General features: G+C 51.4%; 1 protein-coding gene across 1 annotated transcript in view; it reads right to left on the bottom strand.

Moving 5' to 3' along the window:
* LOC133358911 (keratin, type II cytoskeletal 8-like) overlaps positions 1–19,167 on the bottom strand; it is a 41,863-nt gene continuing 22,696 nt past the window's right edge. The window contains exons 10-22 of the mRNA XM_061577331.1: positions 18,544–18,764; positions 17,929–18,068; positions 16,845–16,989; positions 15,561–15,590; positions 6,729–7,131; positions 6,365–6,573; positions 5,391–5,451; positions 4,190–4,285; positions 2,453–2,617; positions 1,689–1,814; positions 983–1,203; positions 227–366; positions 1–38 (exon numbers count right to left, since the gene is read on the bottom strand). Coding sequence (XP_061433315.1) covers positions 1–38; positions 227–366; positions 983–1,203; positions 1,689–1,814; positions 2,453–2,617; positions 4,190–4,285; positions 5,391–5,451; positions 6,365–6,573; positions 6,729–7,131; positions 15,561–15,590; positions 16,845–16,989; positions 17,929–18,068; positions 18,544–18,764 — 1,995 coding nt within the window. The remainder of the gene's footprint in view (positions 39–226; positions 367–982; positions 1,204–1,688; positions 1,815–2,452; positions 2,618–4,189; positions 4,286–5,390; positions 5,452–6,364; positions 6,574–6,728; positions 7,132–15,560; positions 15,591–16,844; positions 16,990–17,928; positions 18,069–18,543; positions 18,765–19,167) is intronic.

Raw genomic sequence — 19,167 nt, 5'->3', positions numbered from 1 at the left:
TCAAAGAGTCTCGTAGGTGACTCCGCCACCGTAACCACCTGCACATGAGCCGCACGCACACACACGTCCGCACAGGGATCTGTTATATACACGTATTGACTGTGACTGATAGGGCAGGCAGGTGCTGTTAGCGAGCGCCTGTTAACGGCCAGCCTGGCCTGCGAGCCATTAACGAGTGGGAGCGCCCTCCCCGCGCCGCGCCATGCCGTGCCGTGTCGTGCTTTACCGGACGACATCGTGACGGTGCTCGTGGTCTTGCGGGTGATGGTGGCCCCCGTGACCCCCTCGGCCATGTAGACGCCTCCCCCCTGACTCAGCATCTGCTGCCCTCCGCCGTATGTCAGGTGCTGCGTGATCACGTTCAGCCTGAGCCCCACGGTGGGTGGGACAAGGGGCAAAACGCGTTTCACGAGCGGTATGATCGGCGGGAGGAGGGGGGGTGGCGTTTTGGATTAATTAACCCCGGCCCTAGCACGGGTTCCCCTGCAGCATCACGATAGCTAGCGACCTCATGCAGATTACCCCAGGAGGGGCGATGCTGTGGCTGGCAGGCTCGACTCGCAGGTCAAAAGGTCACAAATTGACATTCCAGTGCAGGGTCAGCTCTGCCCATCATCTTCCCCCTGGGGTTGATAAAATTTGTACCATTTTGTGGCAAGTCATCAGTGGCGTCATTTGATAGAGAGAGTGGGCCCCAACATAACAATGTGGAATTTCTATCGGTTTTTAAGGCCGCCAATGTCAGATTACCGCTGCCACATTACTAATTTGGCCAGAGATACCTTTTTATATGCAGATTGAGTTTATCGCGACTTGATTTCAGCCAGGACCTGTTTACGTCGGTGACCTAGAAAATATCGTTTCACCCGGCACACCACGTTCACAGTCACTGCTGCTGTGGCTGCAACTATCAGTCCCCCACCGGCTACGTGCCAAACGTCCGGTAAGAAATTGAGCACCGGTTGCGCAGGTGAACACGCACCTGGACTCCTCTCCCTCCAGCAGCTTGCGGTAGGTGACGATCTCGATGTCCAGAGCCAGCTTGACGTTCATGAGCTCCTGGTACTCGCGCACGTGCCGCGCCATCTCCTGCTTGGCCTTGTGGATCTCCTCCTCCAGTTGGGCGATGGCCGCCTTCGCCTCCCGGATGTCGGCCTCTCCGCGTCCCTCCGCCTCGGCGATGGCCGACTCCAGCTTGGCGCGCTGCGAGGACGGACGGCGCGGTTGGGGGGGGGGGAGGGGGGACGTGAGACGCGGACCGCCCCGTGGATGTCGCACGCGCAGAGGTTGTGGGGTCGGCACAGGCCCCCCCCGCCTCCATCCAATTTCTCCTTCTCCCTAGGTGAGCCCACATCCCCTCCCCCCGGTGCAGAAGTACCGCCGGCACACTCGGTAGCTCCTGCACTGTTGCAGGGCCCTGGCTTTCACTCTGAACTGATCACATTTTCAGATCATGAACGTGTCATTCTTTTGTGTGAACACTGATTAAAAAAGAAAAATTAACTGCCCCAACTAGGTTCGAAAGCGTTCATGCACCGACTCTCGCTGTCTATCTGTTTTGTAACGGATGGTTCACGATGACCCACTATCAACCAAACTGTCGCGCTACGTGGCTCAGCACTGGCTTCTTAACTGCATCCATCTCGGTTCACGGGCGGTTGAGCCGCTCATCAGCATGCCCCCCTCACCTGCTTCTTGAGGGCCTCCATCTCGGCGCGGAAGCGCTGCATCTGGCGGTTGAGCTCAGTGATCTCGTTCTTGGTCATGCGCAGCTCCTCGTCGTTCCTCCCGCTGTCCGAGTGCAGGCTCTGGAACTGTTCACGCACGGCGGTGGGAGAGGCACTCGCTCACGCCGCCACTCGCCAACAAACGGCGCGATCGAGAGACTCATTCAGAGAGACGGAGGAGAGATAAATAGTTTCCACTGCACAAGTGAACCGTGCCGTGAATCTGCTGAGCCAGCCTTGTGCAGCTCAGCAGGCATCAGGTTATATTTTTTCACTGTACAAGCCGTGCCGCTGACACCTCGCGCAGTTGAAACACGTGCAGGTGACGGGGTGACGCTGTGTCCCCTACGGTGTGCTGACCTGACGTCGTACACAATGCGTGCATCATGAGCACCGCCTCTGGCCCTGTTCAGCCATGCTCGGCGCTGCTTGGCCCTGCTTGGCCCCAAGCTATATTCAGATGTCTTGTGAGGCCTACGTGTGTCATGGCTATTGTTCTGGCTTGGCATGGCAAATAGCCAGTGGAAAACCACCCAAACCGCGAAGGCCCTGCGTGGGCTCCTCTTCGAATGTGCGAGAGGAAAATGGGTAGGACGAACGGGGAGAGAGACGGAGAGAGAGATGGACACAAAAAGAGAGAGATGGACAGAGAGAGACGCAGAGAGACAGGAGGGTGGAGAGAGACGAGTAACGACGTCGCTCCGCCGGTAGGCACGCCGCCCCACCTTGTCCTGGTAGAAGGCGTCCGCCTCGGCCCGGCTCCGCGCCGCGATGGTCTCGTACTGGTGACGCACGTCGGCGATGATGCTGTCAATGTCCAGGTTGCGGCTGTTGTCGATCTCCACCAGCACGTTGGTGTGCTTGATCTGGGCCTCCAGCTCGCTGAGCTCCTGTCGAAGGTCAGTAAAAAGAATGGCGCTTGCTTATTCTTTGTCACTATTTCATTTACTAGGTGAAGCCCACGGAGCTGTACGTATGTACGTGTATGTTAAACTTCTATCGCACTGTACGTAGCCAACCATGCAAATCGGTGTGGGAGGACAAAAAAACAACGCAAAAAGCAGTTCCAAAGAAATTCGCTTTCAATGTAGATTTCAAAGCTCGCGCGTTTGCACGCGTGATCTTTCGCTCGTGTGGAAGTGAACCGTGTGCTGTGGTGGAGGATTGCTATAGTAGCGAATAAGTAGGAAGTAGAGAGGAACGTTTCGTTCAAATGTATGGCAAACAGACATGGATTGATGAGATTGTAAGTATTGGTGAGATTGATGAGTTTCAAAAAAGCGTGCTAACACTCACTTGATCAAGTGAAAACAGACGACCCCAGAGATGTTCAAGCCAAAGTAAGAGGAAGTTATCGAATGAAAGGAGGAGAGCAAGGTCGAAATGTAAGAGGCAGATGAGAGGAAAGGAAAACAGTCGCCCAAGGAGTTGTATGAAATGGAAAAATGGGGGTGGGGGGGGGGGAATAACGAGGGGATGGTGCGAGAATATTACAGGGTCAAATGTCGAGGAAGGATCTGGAAGACATAGGTGAGGAGTGTGATGTAGGAGGAGAGATGGGAGGATCCACTGCCAGGAATATCCCTGGTCTTGATCTTCCTCGAAGCTTATGGTTCACCCTAAACCGCATTTGCGCAAACCAAGGCAGATGCGGATACAAATGTAAAATGTAAAAAAAAAAAAGGAAAATTCTCCAGTGTGCAACTGTGGCCATCCAGAAGAGACCATGCAACGTATAACGACGCAATGACCGATCCACAAATACGAGGGAGACATCGCAGGGATACTACTCCGCTGCTCCTGACTCGGTTGTCTGGCTTGACCACCTGAAAGTGAATGATAGTTGTTGCTCTGCATGTACATCAGCCGTACGAAAGAAGGAGACTGACAGGAAGAAGGTTTGTACACCGACGACCCGATGACTTGCAGCAGAGGTCGCAACCGGGTACCCGATACCCGTACCCTACCCGATACCCGGCTACCCGTACCCGGCCGGGTACGGGTACAGGTACCCGTTTGCGATCCTGGTGCGGCCGGGTACGGGTACGGGTAGGCCGTGAGTCACTGGTGAGTAACCGTTTGTCACTCATTTCGGGGAGGGTACGGGTAGGGAACAGGTACCCGTACTCAGCCCATTTGCGACCCTGGTGCGGCCGGGTATGGGTAAGGGTAAGGAATCAAAACCCGTTTGCGACCTCTGCATTGCAGCAGAGGAAAGATGTTGACGACGATGATTACAGTTTCAAAGACCTATGTTTAATTATGGCAATCCATATGTAGTACTTGTTCCCATACAGTCCTGTTGAGCAATTCCTGGGACAATAGTTTGAGTGTCAGGTCAGACAGTAGGGTGGCTTCCACCCACGTTCCCATATCTACAACGAAAAAAAAAACCAATTTAGTTCATGGCTTGTACCGTTGTCCTTGAAACCCATGCCGACGATGGTACGCTTCGTTTTTACCTGGGCAAACATGGATCTCAGGAAATTGATGTCCTCTTGGAGCCCGTCGAGTTTGGCTTCGAGCTCCACCTTGGACAGGTAGGCCCCGTCCACGTCCTGCAGAGAGTGGAGAATGTGTGACGTGGCCCATTGAGCTCAGCAGCTCTTTTACAAGGACGACCACAGCCCAAGATCAATGGCAGTGGTGGCAGCTACAGGACTCTGCATGGTAGAGGGAATGTGCAAAACTAACGAGAGCAAAAACAGCCACAAATTATTTACGTGAATCCCACGCCAGAACTGACTGCAAACAGGATAAACAATGAACAGCGCTTACATACAAATCAACAATGGTGTAAAAAATCTAATCACAGGCGTTTGTCAATAATTGATATATATAATTTATTGGTGTGATATTTAATGGCTAGTGGTGAGTGATTAATCGGAAGATTAAGAGTTAGAATCCTGGTCGGGGATCAACTCAGCTCACCATCCCTCCAGCGTCGATAAAATAAGCACCATTTTGTGGGGTGGTCAATATTGGGTGTCCTATGGATAGACTCACGACCACTACCACGATAGGAATGTGGAATTTCCAACACTGGTTTAGGGCTGCAAATAAGAGATGAGCACATCCCATGCTCGATTGAGTAGGAAATCACATTTTGATGTAAAAAACACTACGCATTAGTTTCGCACCAAAAACACTCTGTGGGTTAGTTTCGCCCTAAAAACACCGTGGGTTTTTATAATGCCAAAAACACCATGGGTTAGTTTCGCACCAAAAACACCGTGGGTTTATTTTGCACAAAACACACTGTTGGTTAGTTTCGCACCAAAAACACACTGTTGGTTAGTTTCGCACAAAAAAAAACACCATGGGTTAGTTTCGCACCAAAAACACCATGGGTTTTTATAGCACCAAAAACTCTGTGGGTTTGTATACCACCAAAAACACCATGGGTTAGTTTTGCACCAAAAATACCTTGGGTTTTTATAGCACCAAAAACTCTGTGGGTTAGTTTTGCACTAAAAACACCATTGGTTAGTTTTGCACCAAAAATACCTTGGGTTTTTATACCACCAAAAACACCATGGGTTAGTTTTGCACCAAAACACCATGGGTTTGTATACCACCAAAAACACCATGGGTTAGTTTTGCACTAAAAATACCTTGGGTTTTTATAGCACCAAAAAGACCGTGGGCTTTGATCACACTCACCTTTTTGGCAAAGACAAACTCGCCCTCTCTCTCCGTGCGCATGGAGATTTCAGCCTCGTACCTGTGGAAAAGGGGCTCCTTAGTAGAGAAACATTCTGCAGATTGAATTTCATTTTTGTGGCTGCTCAGTTTTGCTTTTATAACGGCAATGAAAGAGTCGTCTTGTCATGGGGGGTTCCCCCCATATTTTTAAAATATATATATGACCGACACCGAAGCGAGATCAGCAGAAGATTACGTTTACTGTCTGTAGCTTGGCTGATGTGAATTTTGTGAAGTGCCCAGCCTATGTAATTGGATCTATGCCCAAACACGAAGTTAAATTTCACACCTACACAACAGCTCAGTTCGCTACACCTGGTACAACAACTGCAGCACTCTTAGGAACAACAATGCCATGTGTTTCTTTACTCAGAGAAGCCTCACAGATTGGCACGACACAATACATTATGGGGGTCTTGCATTGCGATTTTTTTTGTATGTGTGTTGCATGTGGGAGTAAACCAGAGCACCTAGAGAAAACCGACACTATCTCCGTGACCATATTGCAGGCCTGGTAGGTTGGGAGTTTTACAATTCTCTTTTGATCCACCAACCTTAGCCTCCAAAGCGGCGGATGCCAGGCGTGCATAGCCACCACTGCCCCTGGCTTTTACAGAATGAGGCCATCCTACACACGATTTCCTGGCTTTTACAGAATGAGGCCATCCTACACACGATTTCCTGGCTTTTACAGAATGAGGCCATCCTACACATGATTTCCCTTCCACACGAGCAGCCGTGTGACTCTGTGGCCTCTCGCCTGTTTTAAATAAATTATTAACATAAAAATTCAATCAACTCAGTGGGGAGATACGCAGTATATGGGCCTTGTGCTCAAATATCAACTCGGAACACCTCCCTGCCTGCAAAGGTAACCACTCTTCACACCTCAACGATGTTTGTTCGGTTCGCATGGCAACGCTGCCACCTACTTGGCCCTGAAGTCCTCCACGACGGCCTGCATCTGGCCCAGGTTTCCGTTCAGCTGGCCCTTGTCGTGGCCCAGGCCGTCGAGCTGCCGACGGAGCCCATTGATGTAGGCCTCGAACATCTCTTCGACGCTGGAGCCGGTCGTGGTCTTCTCCTGCAGCGCGTACCACTGCGCCTCCAGCACCTTGTTCTGCTGCTCCAGGAAGCGCACCTGAAACGACGAGAACACAAAGGAAGAGGCAATGTAAGCTCAGGAATGTTGGGGGGGGGGGGGTGATTGGCTTGAGCGGGGGCCGACCGATGCGAATCCGATCCGAGTTTGGCATTAACTCTCGTGGAGACAAACACTGCCCCCCCCCCCCCCACCTTGTCGATGAAGTTGGCGAAGCGGTCGTTGAGGTGCTTGATGGCCTCCTTCTCCTGGGTGCGGGTGGGCAGCACCGAGCGGTCGATGTCCACGGGGGCCGCGCAGGCCATCGCCGCGGCCGACACCGCCGCCCCCACTCCACCCCCGTAGCCGCCGCTGCCGTAGCTGCCGTAGCCGAAGCTGGAGGCGGCCGAGCCGGCCCGGTACGACGAGCCACCGAGCCCCGTGCTGCGGCGGCTGAACGCGGAGCCGCCCCCCGAGCCGAAGCGGCTGCCCCCCATGCCGCCGCCGAACGAGCGGCTGCTGAAGCCGCCGCTGACGACGCGAGGGCCCCCCGCGCTGCTGCGGGTGGACGTCCTCTTGGTGGTCGACACTTTGATGCTGGCCGACATGGCTGCTGCTCTGAAGGTTGATCCGGGTGGGGGAGTAGGTGGGCGATCGGTCGTTTTGGCTTTGGCAGGAGAAGCGGGCAAGTTGGCGCGCGAGAAGATGGAAGGTTTCCCTTTATATTCTGCTCAGCAGCCCTAATCCGACGCGTGCCCACCCACCCACCCACCCACCCAAATCTCTTGATTTGCTGCTTTCTGCTTTAATTGGCTGGGATTTGCAGAATCTCACCCATGCAATGTCCCCCGTATTGTCTTAGTTTTCTGCGCGCATAAGAGCCATGCAAAGTCCTATTGCTTCACGGGGTTTAAATGTTTTTTTAAATATTTGGGTTATTCTCATTCTGCAAGTGTGGCATCTGATTCATTCCATTTAGTCGAGCACCAGCTGTTGCGTTTGCGATGAACATTCTGTAACCCACGCAAGTGATGCCGAGCAAAAGAGTGTTCGTGTGTGCTTGGGTGGGGAGGGGAAATCAATTCCTGCAAGGGATGAGCAGGGCAGACTGAATGACCTTTGCCGTCATTCTACATTGCAACGTCGTCACATTGTTACATATCGGGCACTTTCCTAAATTTTTTTGGTCAAAAGCGATGCATTATTTTGCAATCTGGAACTCCCTTTCCCCAGCAAGATATGTTAAACTTACAGCTTCATATATCTTTGGTTTTTCCACTGCCCATGACGGTTTGCCTCTCTCTGTCCTTAAAATCAATGCGCACTGTGTAGATGTAGTGTCTCAATATGTGGTTACAGTTAGACTTTAATTTTAAATTATAGATGCATAAAGAGACCCATCGACTTACACATAGACCCATAGACTCACGCAGATACCTTTGGCTATAAGCTAAATATGCCCTCTGTACAAATGTTATTCTAAAAAAACACATTTTATTGCATTTTATGGCTTTAGTGCAGAAGCACCGAGTAAACTTCCCACTTCCAACTTCAAAGTGGAGGAACAGGCAGAGGTCATGCGAGTCCACTGTCATACAGTCTCTCACTGAAGTTTCACGTTTCACCTGAGCTCGCAGCACGAGTGTATTTCAAATCAACATTAACAGTGGATCTTTTCCTATCTGCAATGTTATTTGTGTGCACAACCACCGTGTGTGTGCTTCCCACTTGGCATGCCTCGGTGTGGTTGGTGTGCAGACAGGCGCTTGCTCTCTGGGACGCAAGCCGTCAAGGTTTACCGAGCAAGGGCCAAGGAATAGGAAATTGGCCTCACAAAGTCCCTGCCATGTCTCATTAAATATGAATCCATCGATGTGGCCTCTTGCCAACGAGCTCAGGACATTGTGACCGCTGGACAGTGAGCATTTATCGGGTGGTAAAATTAATGTTTATGATTGTATATTGTGTCGTCCATGCAAATGACATCTCACAATAGCTGAGGAACCACAGGCAATGGTGGAAGGCACTCAGGTGGTGAGCCGGCGCGACCAACAGTTGCCCAAGCTCTGCAGTCCTCTATTTATTGAGATGTTTTCAGTCGACTCATGAGTGTTTATACCTGTGGGAGGAAAACCGAAGCACCCAGAGAACACCCAATGGTGTGAGGGGGCAACATTTTATCCCATACATTATTAGAGATGTTAACTACCTCGCCTGCTATTCAGGACGTCATCGGTTTGATCCCGACCCTGACGCCTGCTGTATATTTGGAGTTTGCGTGTTCTCCCTGTGGCCACGTGAATTATTTTCCTGTTCCTCTGGTTTTTTCCCTCCACATTTAGAAACACTCGTTTAGAGTATGTGGCAGCTATAAATGTCCACGCGATAAGCCACTTCCCTGAGCTGTCATTTATGGCCAGATCACGTCTGAAAAACAGCTCCGTAGCTTAGTCGGCCTTACCTGTTCAAATCGAAATGGTTGATAGTTTTAGTGAATATTAGTCTGCACTTTGCTGCACCGCCTTCTCCTGGGAAGTCAATGTATGACACATCGATGCCCATAGGTAGCAAGATTCGCACCACGTGTGTGAGATCCACGAATCATCGACTCCACACTGCAGAGAGTACAGGGGTGCAGTGTGTCCGTGTGTGTTTCTGCTTGTGTGTGTACGCGAGCAGTGGCACATTTTTCTACGCACTACGCTCAGATGTCACAAAGCTGCGTTTGATTCCCAGCCACAGCTAACGTCAGTGGCGAATTATACGTGAATCTGTTCTGTGCCTCTCCTAGATTAACTCGGCCTTAAACGAATGCCTGGCGTGATGTGTCAATGTCAGCAGCGGGGAATGGAAGGCGGGTATGGCATGATACTGGCTACACCACTGCCTAGTGCGTCGTGTCAGCCTTAATAGGTGCTCGCAAAGAGCACTTTCTCGATCGAGTTACACGGACAATCTTTGCTTTCTTGAATGTGTTCCGCTGCATTGCAATCAATCTCCGTGAATTGTGTTTCAAATGTCTGGCCGTGTTGCACACGTAACCAGTGTGCAGCAGTCAGAAACCCGAACCTGTCCCGGGACTCTTCTAGGTCGCCTCAGCCTAAAGTGATTTGGAGCAGCAGTAGTGTGTCAACATAGGGGCCGGAGAAACAACGGTGACTCATGCGAATCGCTGGCCGTACCACCCTCCCACTTCCGCCCGCATCGTTCTTTGAAAGGAGCTCGCTTATGAACACTTCCCCAAGACTCTGACAGATAAAATGAGGGGCCTCGTTGCCACTGTGGTGTGTTTGTGGGTCCAGCAGAGGGTTGGACCGAGACAAAATGGCACAGTTCATTAACTCCATCATCCAGCCGTTCACTCCTAGAAACCACATCAAATAGTTTACCTGTCATCAAGAAACCCCCCACCTCCTCCCACCTCCTCCCACACAGGGGTTGACTCAGCCGAAAATGATGATCGGGTGTAGTAGTTTTTAAACACCAGCAGCACTTTGGGGCACCTTTAGTAATTGGGGCGTAAATTGGCGACTCCTCCTGTCACTGGGTCACTGTGTTAGGCTGGCTGTGGTGATACTACCGCTGAGGTGGTTTCTTTTAGGCGGTTGTGCCACACAGCCACTTTCGATGTTTTACCGTGTTGTACAGTACCGGCACGTTGTCCGACGTTTCGTTCCTTCCACGTGCTCGGAGCTTCGGGAAGTGAAAACAGGTTCCAGCACGCGGAGTGGTGCACGGAATGTTCGGATGTGCTATATAAGAACGGGAGACAGCAGAGCCTCACCATTCTGGCGAATTGCCCGATGATGCTGGTTGCAATTACCAGCGAAACGTCGTACTCAAATTGTAAATGTTGTGGCTTCAACACACCGGTGGGCTAAAGCAGTGAACTATTTGTCTTTGTCAACGTGACACATTTTTACTGATTGGCCGTGTCGGGTGGTGGAGGGTTACGACACATTTATAAATAACGCGATCTAAACCCAAAAACGTTGATTATGATCAAATGCCGTTTGCTGCCTTCAGGAATTGAATTGGGTTCCCTAAGAATCTCCCAGAACATGAAGTGAAACGTCGACCATGATCCCTTCCTCGTGATGCGTCCTGCCCATCACCCAATCACTGCTGGATTCAGGTCGTGGGAGTCGTTTGACCATACTTCACCACACTGGTCAGGGCGGGTTGGTGAAGGGGAGGTCCAGGACCGGTTCATGTATGTCACTTCCCACACTAACCGTGGTCAGGTCACGAGCTCAGGTCGCCAGGGTGTCGTGTGTGAACCACTGTGCCACCACTCCTCCTGCCATTTTAATAAACATGATTAATGCCCTTTATCTATCCAGCAAAAGCTTCACCGAGTCTCTAGGTACATTTTCAGGAGGGTCCTGCTACAAATGGGATATTTGGCCAATTCCATGAATAAGCATTTGGCTTTTTGCGGGAGGAGACCGCATAACCGGGAGATAACCTGGAGATAACCTGGAGATAACCCAGAGATAACCCGGCACCGCACTGTATACGAGGAGGGTAACACCCGGCACTGCCATCTCCCGACTACATTTCTTAGCCCTGACTCCTTACAAACACCAGGCATGTTCTGTCAATTGTCTCACCCGCCTCTCCCAAGTGCAGTACTCAGCAAGGCTCGACCCCGCTTAGCTTCGGTTGATTCGATGGCATTGGGCGAGCTGAGGGTGATTGGGTTGTGTGTGTGTGGGGGGGGGGGGGGGGCAACAGAGAGCGATGGTGGTGCGTAGAGCAGTCGCGCGACAACGACGACAACGATGATGACGATGATGACAATTGACTGTCTCTGTGCAAAGTGAAGCTATGCATCCCGCGTCTGCACAGCATCTCGAGATGCACGGTCGTGATCGTCTGCAGGGTGCGGCACGGCACCTCCGTCATGTGACACAATTGCCCCTCGATGTAATCGGATCCTGTTTCCTCGCCACGCATGCATGGTCTTGACTTTTAAAGGGACTTATATTTTATATAAGCCGTCATTTGCAGTCCTAGGCTCGAGCGCAATTACCGGCGTTTTATATAACAGCCACCATGGGTTTTGGTTGAAATTGCATGGACACCTGCGGGAGGAGACGGTGGAGGAGATATCAACCACACTCGCGGCTAATTGCTGCAATTGTGGAATTACGTTGCTCAAGAAAAATTAAAAATAATTACCCGGCTTTTTGCCGCACCTACGTCTTCCTTACAATAAAATCTGAAGGAAAAAAAAAGGCGTTAACGATTTAAAAAAAAAATCTATCCTCCTTCGCTTAATGTGCGAAATAACAATTACGCACTCGCCTTTCGTATTATCCGGATAATTCCTAAATTTGGTAGCGACAGATTTACGCGTTTGAATGGAATTTAAAATAGACGACGCAAAGTCCGTAATGGCTTATAACAAAAAAGGGGGTTATATTGTGGGTATTGTTCGTGGCGCTGTGAAGGCAAACAACCGCGCCTTCGTGACGAGTGGCAGTGCCGTGAGCTTCGGAACTTGCCCAGCGGTGCACGGCCATTGGGGACAGCCGTGGTGCCGACTCCCTGCCCCTGGTCGAGTCCAAGTGCAAGACTCATCTCTTTCCTGACTCTCTCTCCTTTCCATCATTATCACCATCATCGTCAACTTCCGACTGGCCCATAATTTTCCACACCATCATTGTTATCACATCATCATCATCATCACCACTGCCAATGACTATGACCGACTGGTCTCTCCTCTGGCCTCCTGTTCCCCAATTGAGGCAACCCGTCCTCCCAGTTTGTCGCAGCGTCTCGAGACCCATGGCGTCGTGTGGCTTTGGCATGGCCCCTGGCGCAAGGAATGAGTTGGGCACTGCCTGCGCGCCGATAGAAACGCCAATGCCTTGTGCCCCTTGTACCCGCATCCTTGTCTAATAGAAACACACGTTCTGCTGCTGTAACTTGATGTTACCACCATAGTTACACACAGCTCCCTGACGTTAGCTTTTTTGTTTTTACCGCCTACAAAGCTGAGCTGCGCCTTGTCGTCCACTATGTCCCAACCTTGATTGTTTTCCCTATCGCGCGACACGTCCGGCCACTTTGCACAATGTTTCGCTGTCTAAAAGTCGCGGGATGAAATCCTGGCTCGGAGTTGACTTCAGCCCTCCATCTTTCCATTGCAGATCAAATGAGCAAATGCTTTTTTGGGAAGTCAAGAGTTGTCGTCCTACCGATGTACTCACTCCGGTTACAGGAAGGTGGAATTAAAAATACTAAGACAAGGTTAACATATAAAAGATGAGCACCGGCCCTCGATGACTGTAGAATTTTCCTCTTTTCAACTTTGGTGCCTTCTTTATAATTTCAATAGTCGTACGATGGGCATCACATCATGAGACGAAGAAACGATTGGGAAATCTCACCGAGCAGCATGCCCCTTGTGTCAGATCACTGAATGTAGTGGGAATTCGTTTAAAGACGGAATTGAGCAAAATCAAGTGCAAAACCGAATTTCATGATTTTTTTTCATTCAGTCATTGATCACCGGGCTGATGCCCATCAACTTGCTACAGTTGAGAACTCGATTTATTCATGGGCGGCTGAAACCTGGATTCCAACCGAGGATGTCAGCGGTGCTAGCAAAGCGCCGTGACCTATGAGCCACACAGCCACTATTTCTTCAACCTCTTCAAGGTAATCAAAGCGACGTGTAGAGCGAGTCGGAGGCAACGGTCACCCTCCTGCTGGCGACTGCAGCAATGCCGAGGCAGTCTGGCATGGCTCAGGAGACGCCAGGTTGAAATATACAATTTTCACAACGACTAGCGGCCACATTTGGTCATTTAATTCATTCCTAGTACTCCTAAGAAGTCCCGTCATGCTGAAATTGCCCAATTATTTTGAAATCGTACAGTTAAGTGGTGTGGATCTGCAGAGCACAGAGCAGGCGAGGAAGAATGTGGATTCTTGGGGTGAGTATGTAATTATTCTCGGTGGTGAGTGAACACACTTCTGTGCGGGAGGCAATTACCGTCCAGCGGAAGCGATTTACAATTTTAAAAATTTTACCAGGTAAGGCCCACTGAGCAATATCGTTTTTTTTTCAGTAGCGACCTGGCCACCAATGATAGCTCATAGAAGTGGCTCATCACATGGAAATGTATAGCAACCAAATACTCTAAATGCACGTATCTAAATGTGGAGGGAAAAACTGGACGACCCGGAGAAAAAGCCACGCGATCACGGGCAGAACATGCAAACTCCAAATATACAGACATCAGGGTCAGGATCGAACCCTCGTCCAGCAGCGGTAGTTAACATCTCACCACCATGACGCGCCCCATTTGCTTCCTTTTGTGAAACCCAATGAATAGCTATCACCGTTTGCCTCGAATTGGCAGTGATGTCACCAGAGTGCTTGTTTCAGACTGGATGCCCCAGTGTGGTCGCAATGCCCTATCTGTGTGTGCGCGTGCTACTTGCTGGTAATGTAATTGAAGTGGGAGGGGGGGGCAGTGCACAAAGATCCTTCCTCCTCCTTTTAATCTACACAGGCTGTCGAGGCAAGTGCTATTAGTGAGCACTTGTGAACCTGTGAACACGCTTTCACACGCATATACCAGAGGTCGCAACCGGGTACCCGATACCCGTACCCTACCCGATACCCGGCTACCCGTACCCGGCCGGGTACAGGTACGGGTACCCGTTTGCGACCCTGGTGCGGCCGGGTACGGGTACGGGTAAGGAATCAAAACCCGTTTGCGACCTCTGGCATATACACATACGTATGTGCACAATAGCAACCGCTATTTCTTTCGAAGTAATGGTTACATCAACATAGCGCTTGGGCCAGGCGAGGTGGACTTTGAGGCCACGTGAAGTACGGCAGGAGGTCATGGGATAGGCCAAGGTGTTTACGGGGTTAACGGAGACTGGCGGATGCACCACCCGTTAAAGTGGTTGTGCCCGTAACCAAACACAAAGCACTCAAAGACAAACATTCCTTGTAAGAGTCACACAGGCTGTAGGGGTAAGTGCGGTTTGCGAGTGCATTTTGATGAGGGCAGGCAAGGTTTGCAAGGGCGGTTGTGTGGCTAGAACCAACACCCGGGCCGCCTCCATCTCCCCAGTACTGATGTTTACACACTCATTCAAGGCTCAGTTGGGCCTAGGGCAGGGGTCAGCAATCAAAATAACAAAAATAGCCAATTGTTTTCGAATTCGGTAAAAACAAATATTTCCAGAGCCGCAATGCACTGTGGTGAATACGAGATGGTCAACTGGACTTCCATGGTGAACTGGACTTCCACGGTGAACTGGACTGCCACGGTGAACTGGACTTCCATGGTGAACTGGACTGCCACGGTGAACTGGACTTCCATGGTGAACTGGACTTCCATGGTGAACTGGACTTCCATGGTGAACTAGACTGCCACGTTGAACTGGACTTCCATGGTGAACTGGACTTCCACGGTGAACTGGACTTCCATGGTGAACTGGAATTCTACGGTGAACTGGACTGCCACGGTGAACTGGACTTCCATGGTGAACTGGACTTCCATGGTGAACTGGACTTCCATGGTGAACTAGACTGCCACGGTGAACTGGACTTCCATGGTGAACTGGACTTCCACGGTGAACTGGACTTCCATGGTGAACTGGACTTCCACGGTGAACTGGACTTTCAATGGTCAGGGGTCTTCAACCACAACACCAAGAAGAGACGTTGCTATTTAGAATTTCAAGAGCCCGCACTGCGGTCATTAAAGAGCCTCCGGAGCAACAGGTTGCCGGCCACTGACCCCAGGAGGATACCCAGGACAGGTGCAGATTTCACTTTGACGCTGACGTTTAGCGGTGGCTGGGAATCAACCTCAGTTCACACACACACATTTGTATAAGAACACAGCTCAGTCATGGGGAACGAGTGCATTTTTTGTGGGTCTGTGTTTATTCACGGTCTTCGGGGAAAACGCACGTAAAGCTCGGTACCGTGTAAAGTTGGGTTACAGAGTCAATGATTATTATCCGAGTTAACACAGGACATGGGTCCCATATAAACCAAAGCATACCTTTTCTGGCGTGGAGAGGCGCCCATTTTACTGTGCAAAATCCCAAACGAAAAGCATCGTAACATTCTTCAAGCTCGTTCAGCTTTCATCCGCGCAAGCAATGCCTACATCTTCGCCTTTAATACGTTTTGCATGCCCGCTTAAAGCCCCGTCTCTTGACGATCCTCTATCATAATGTAACGACCAAAGAATTACCCCAAGCCAATGTGCAGCTTAACGGCTCTTCAAAAAAATAAACCAAGGTCTCCGAATGGCCGAAAGAGGCCTCCACAGGGATTGGTCGGTGAGGAAGGCTTTTAAAGTGATTGGAGAAAAGGGTCTGAATGAGACTAGGCGGGAAACAGAGTGGAACCCAGAGGTGAAGTTTGGGATCCTTTATAGGGGAGGGACAGGGGATTGGCTGAGGGAAACGCAGTGAGGGAACGTTCCAGAAAGGGGGCTGGAACGAAATAAAAGGGCAGAGCACAACGGGGGGAGGAAAGGCAAGCTGAAGACAAGATTGAAGCCAAGGGGTTCCCGTATATTGTGGCCGTGTCCCAACAAAGTGGCCCCTCTTACTTCGTCGTCAAGAGTCGTTACAGTAGCACTCACACCTCCACTTTGTACTCTAGAATGAGGGGCTCACAGCTCACAGAGAAGAAGGATGTGTTTCGGGAGCTTCTCCTCCGGCCTTGTTCAGAGCCACTGGAACAACACGAGAACCGAGTCCTCCTGTTGTCGACTCTGCCTCTCTCTGGTCTCTCCACGTGCTGCGAAGAAGGGCCATTTGCCCAAAACGTCTCCCTATCGTGAACGGTGTTTTCCTTTTAAAGCCACAGTGCTGTTGATAAATGTGTTGAGTTGTTTTTGCTGCTGTTAACTGTGCTTGTGCATCACTGCCAACGCAGCAGCAGCATCACCAGGTAACTCCTTTAATCCGATGGTGGCAAACGTAACGCCTCCAGTGGCTGGAGGGTGCACGTTTCCGACCATACATATGTATGTTGACTTTCTTTCGCACCGTATGTGACCAACCGTGCCAATCGGAGGTACAGGGGAAGGACAACAAACTAAACACAAAAAGCAGTTCTAAAGAAATACATTTTCCATTTAGACCGATCGCACATGCAACATTTGATATCCAATCGACACGTCGCGACGTTGCCAGGGAAACACAGAGCTCTCGCACCGCTATGCCCCGCGGGCGCTTTAAACCCCGTTAACATCGCCTTCATCCAGCAGTGGATTGACAATGGACGATGACGACGACGAGCTTGGCGAGAAGGCTCCGCCTCGCTGTGCCCTCAGTCTCGGATGACCTCGGACTGCTCGGACACCACGTGGCCGTCCTTGGTCTCGATGGTCTTGATCACGACCATTTTCTTGGACTGCTTGGTCTCCACCACCTTTGTGGGCACGGTGTAGTTGTATGTGGAGCCTCCGCTGTAGCCTGCGTCCACGGGACAGTGACAGAGGGCAGTTGTTGACGGCCGGCAATGCACAACGTGTGATCATTTACTCGGAAGGTTTCCCTCGCTGTGCGTGCGCGTTCGCCGTCTGCGATGTTGCGCTGCATGCTCGGCTAACCTACTGCTGCCCAAAATTCACGACGCGCCGTTCGAATTCACTCGCGTGCGGCTGTGTGGTCGGACGCGGAACAACGTTGTTTGCATCCTGAGTGCGCTAGTCGGCAGGCAGCTGTATTCTCGTGCGGTGCATTATGGGCTGGGTGACTGTGCGGTCCACCTTACGCGATTTCGCTTTGCGCGCCCCTTTTTTTGGAATGCATCTACCGCACAAAGCTCGGGAAACCTGTGGTTATGTCTAATCACAGGTTGCGATTGTTTACAATAACGAGGATCATAATTTATGGACCTATAGCAATCCCCTTGCTGGATGAAGGCCTCGACAATGCCGCGTCGGTCACGGGGGGGACGGGGTTGTGTGACCATACTTCACCGCCACTGGTCAGTGCACGTCGGTGAAGGTCCAGGACCCTGCTTTGGTTTTCGCTCACCACTGATGTTTAGCTGTGGCTGGGGAATCAAACTTGAATCACCCGGTTCCCCGCGCTGCGTGCGAGCCGACCACTGTGCCGCCAAAGGATCGCGGTTCGAACCCGACAGGCCGCCCTGGTCACTACTGCGGGTGTGTCATTCGTAAAACACTGACCGTCTGCATCGCAGTCGACCGTGACGTCTTTTAAAAGAGACTAGGCAGTTGTGTGCCAGCTTTGACAAATTTGAAAAATGACACCGCAAATTACTCAATTGAGATGACGCGTAGTGACACCGCCCCACCAAACTGCGGTAGCTCGAATACCAAATGTGCTAAATGATGATACATTTTAAAGTGACAATTAATATTATGATAATCGCAGAGAGCTTACCGGTGGAGGCTGACAGTCCCACGGTGGAGGTGCCAGAATAACTGCCTCCTCCTCCGTAGTAGTAGGGGGTGGCATCGACGCACGTGTTGTAGGTGACACTGGAGGCGTTGCCTCCGATCTGTGACGAGTACACGTTGAGCCTGCGGGAAGAGCGTCGGCACGGCCGTTTTTGATTCGCTCCCTCGGGCTGGACGGCACGTGCTCGAGACCTGGCGGTGCACGTGACCCGCGCTGGGCCTCCTCTCGGTCGGGCAGTGCCCCCACTCGTTGAAGGTCGTCCAGCACACCACGGCCGCACAATCGCGACACTCCACACGACGTTTTTATTTTATTTTGCCAGGTAAAGGCCCGCTGAGCTATATAACTCTTTGTCAGAAGTGACCTGGCCATAAATTATAGCCCGACGAAGTGGCTTATCTTGCGGCCGAATGCACTAAATGCACGTTGATTCTTAATGTGGAGGGAAAAACCGGAGGACGCAGAGAAATATCCACGCGACCACGAGGAAAGAGAGAGAAACACGCATAATCCAAATACACAGCAGGTGTCAGGGTCGGGATCGAATCCACGATCTCCTGTATACCAGGACGAGGTAGTTAACATCTCTCCACGCACCTGGACTCCTCTCCCTCCAGCAGCTTGCGGTAGGTGACGATCTCGATGTCCAGAGCCAGCTTGACGTTCATGAGCTCCTGGTACTCGCGCACGTGCCGCGCCATCTCCTGCTTGGCCTTGTGGATCTCCTCCTCCAGTTGGGCGATGGCCGCCTTCGCCTCCCGGATGTCGGCCTCTCCGCGTCCCTCCGCCTCGGCGATGGCCGCCTCCAGCTTGGCGCGCTGCGAGGACGGACGGAGACGAAGATAAAGGCCTCCCCGTGTAGCCTGAACAGGACTGTTGGGGCAAGTGCTGTTAGCGAGCACCGATGAAGGCCGGCACGGCACACGAGGGGGTGAGTTGCCAGTACCACGCCCGGCCGACTTTGTCTCGCGAGTGGCGATGTTTACACACCGCACCGGGTACTCATTTGAGGCTGAGTCGACCTAGGGGAGGCCCAGGACCGGTGTAGATAATCGTCACTTGTGTTGGCTGTGAGCGGGAGTCGAATTCTGGTCGCCGGGTTCGTAGTGCAGCGCGCTAACCACTACACCGCCGCTCCACACACGCACGTGCGCAGAGAGAATTAATATTATTTAATTAAAAACAACGTCGATTCTTACGAACGTGATTCGGCGCGTTCAT

This window comes from Lethenteron reissneri, chromosome 7 (genome assembly GCF_015708825.2).
Source record: "Lethenteron reissneri isolate LAM-NWPU_2019-01 chromosome 7, ASM1570882v1, whole genome shotgun sequence".
Classification (NCBI taxonomy): Eukaryota; Metazoa; Chordata; class Hyperoartia; order Petromyzontiformes; family Petromyzontidae; genus Lethenteron; species Lethenteron reissneri.
The sequence above is the reverse complement of the archived record's forward strand: the minus strand, read 5'-3'. Positions and strand labels throughout refer to the sequence as shown.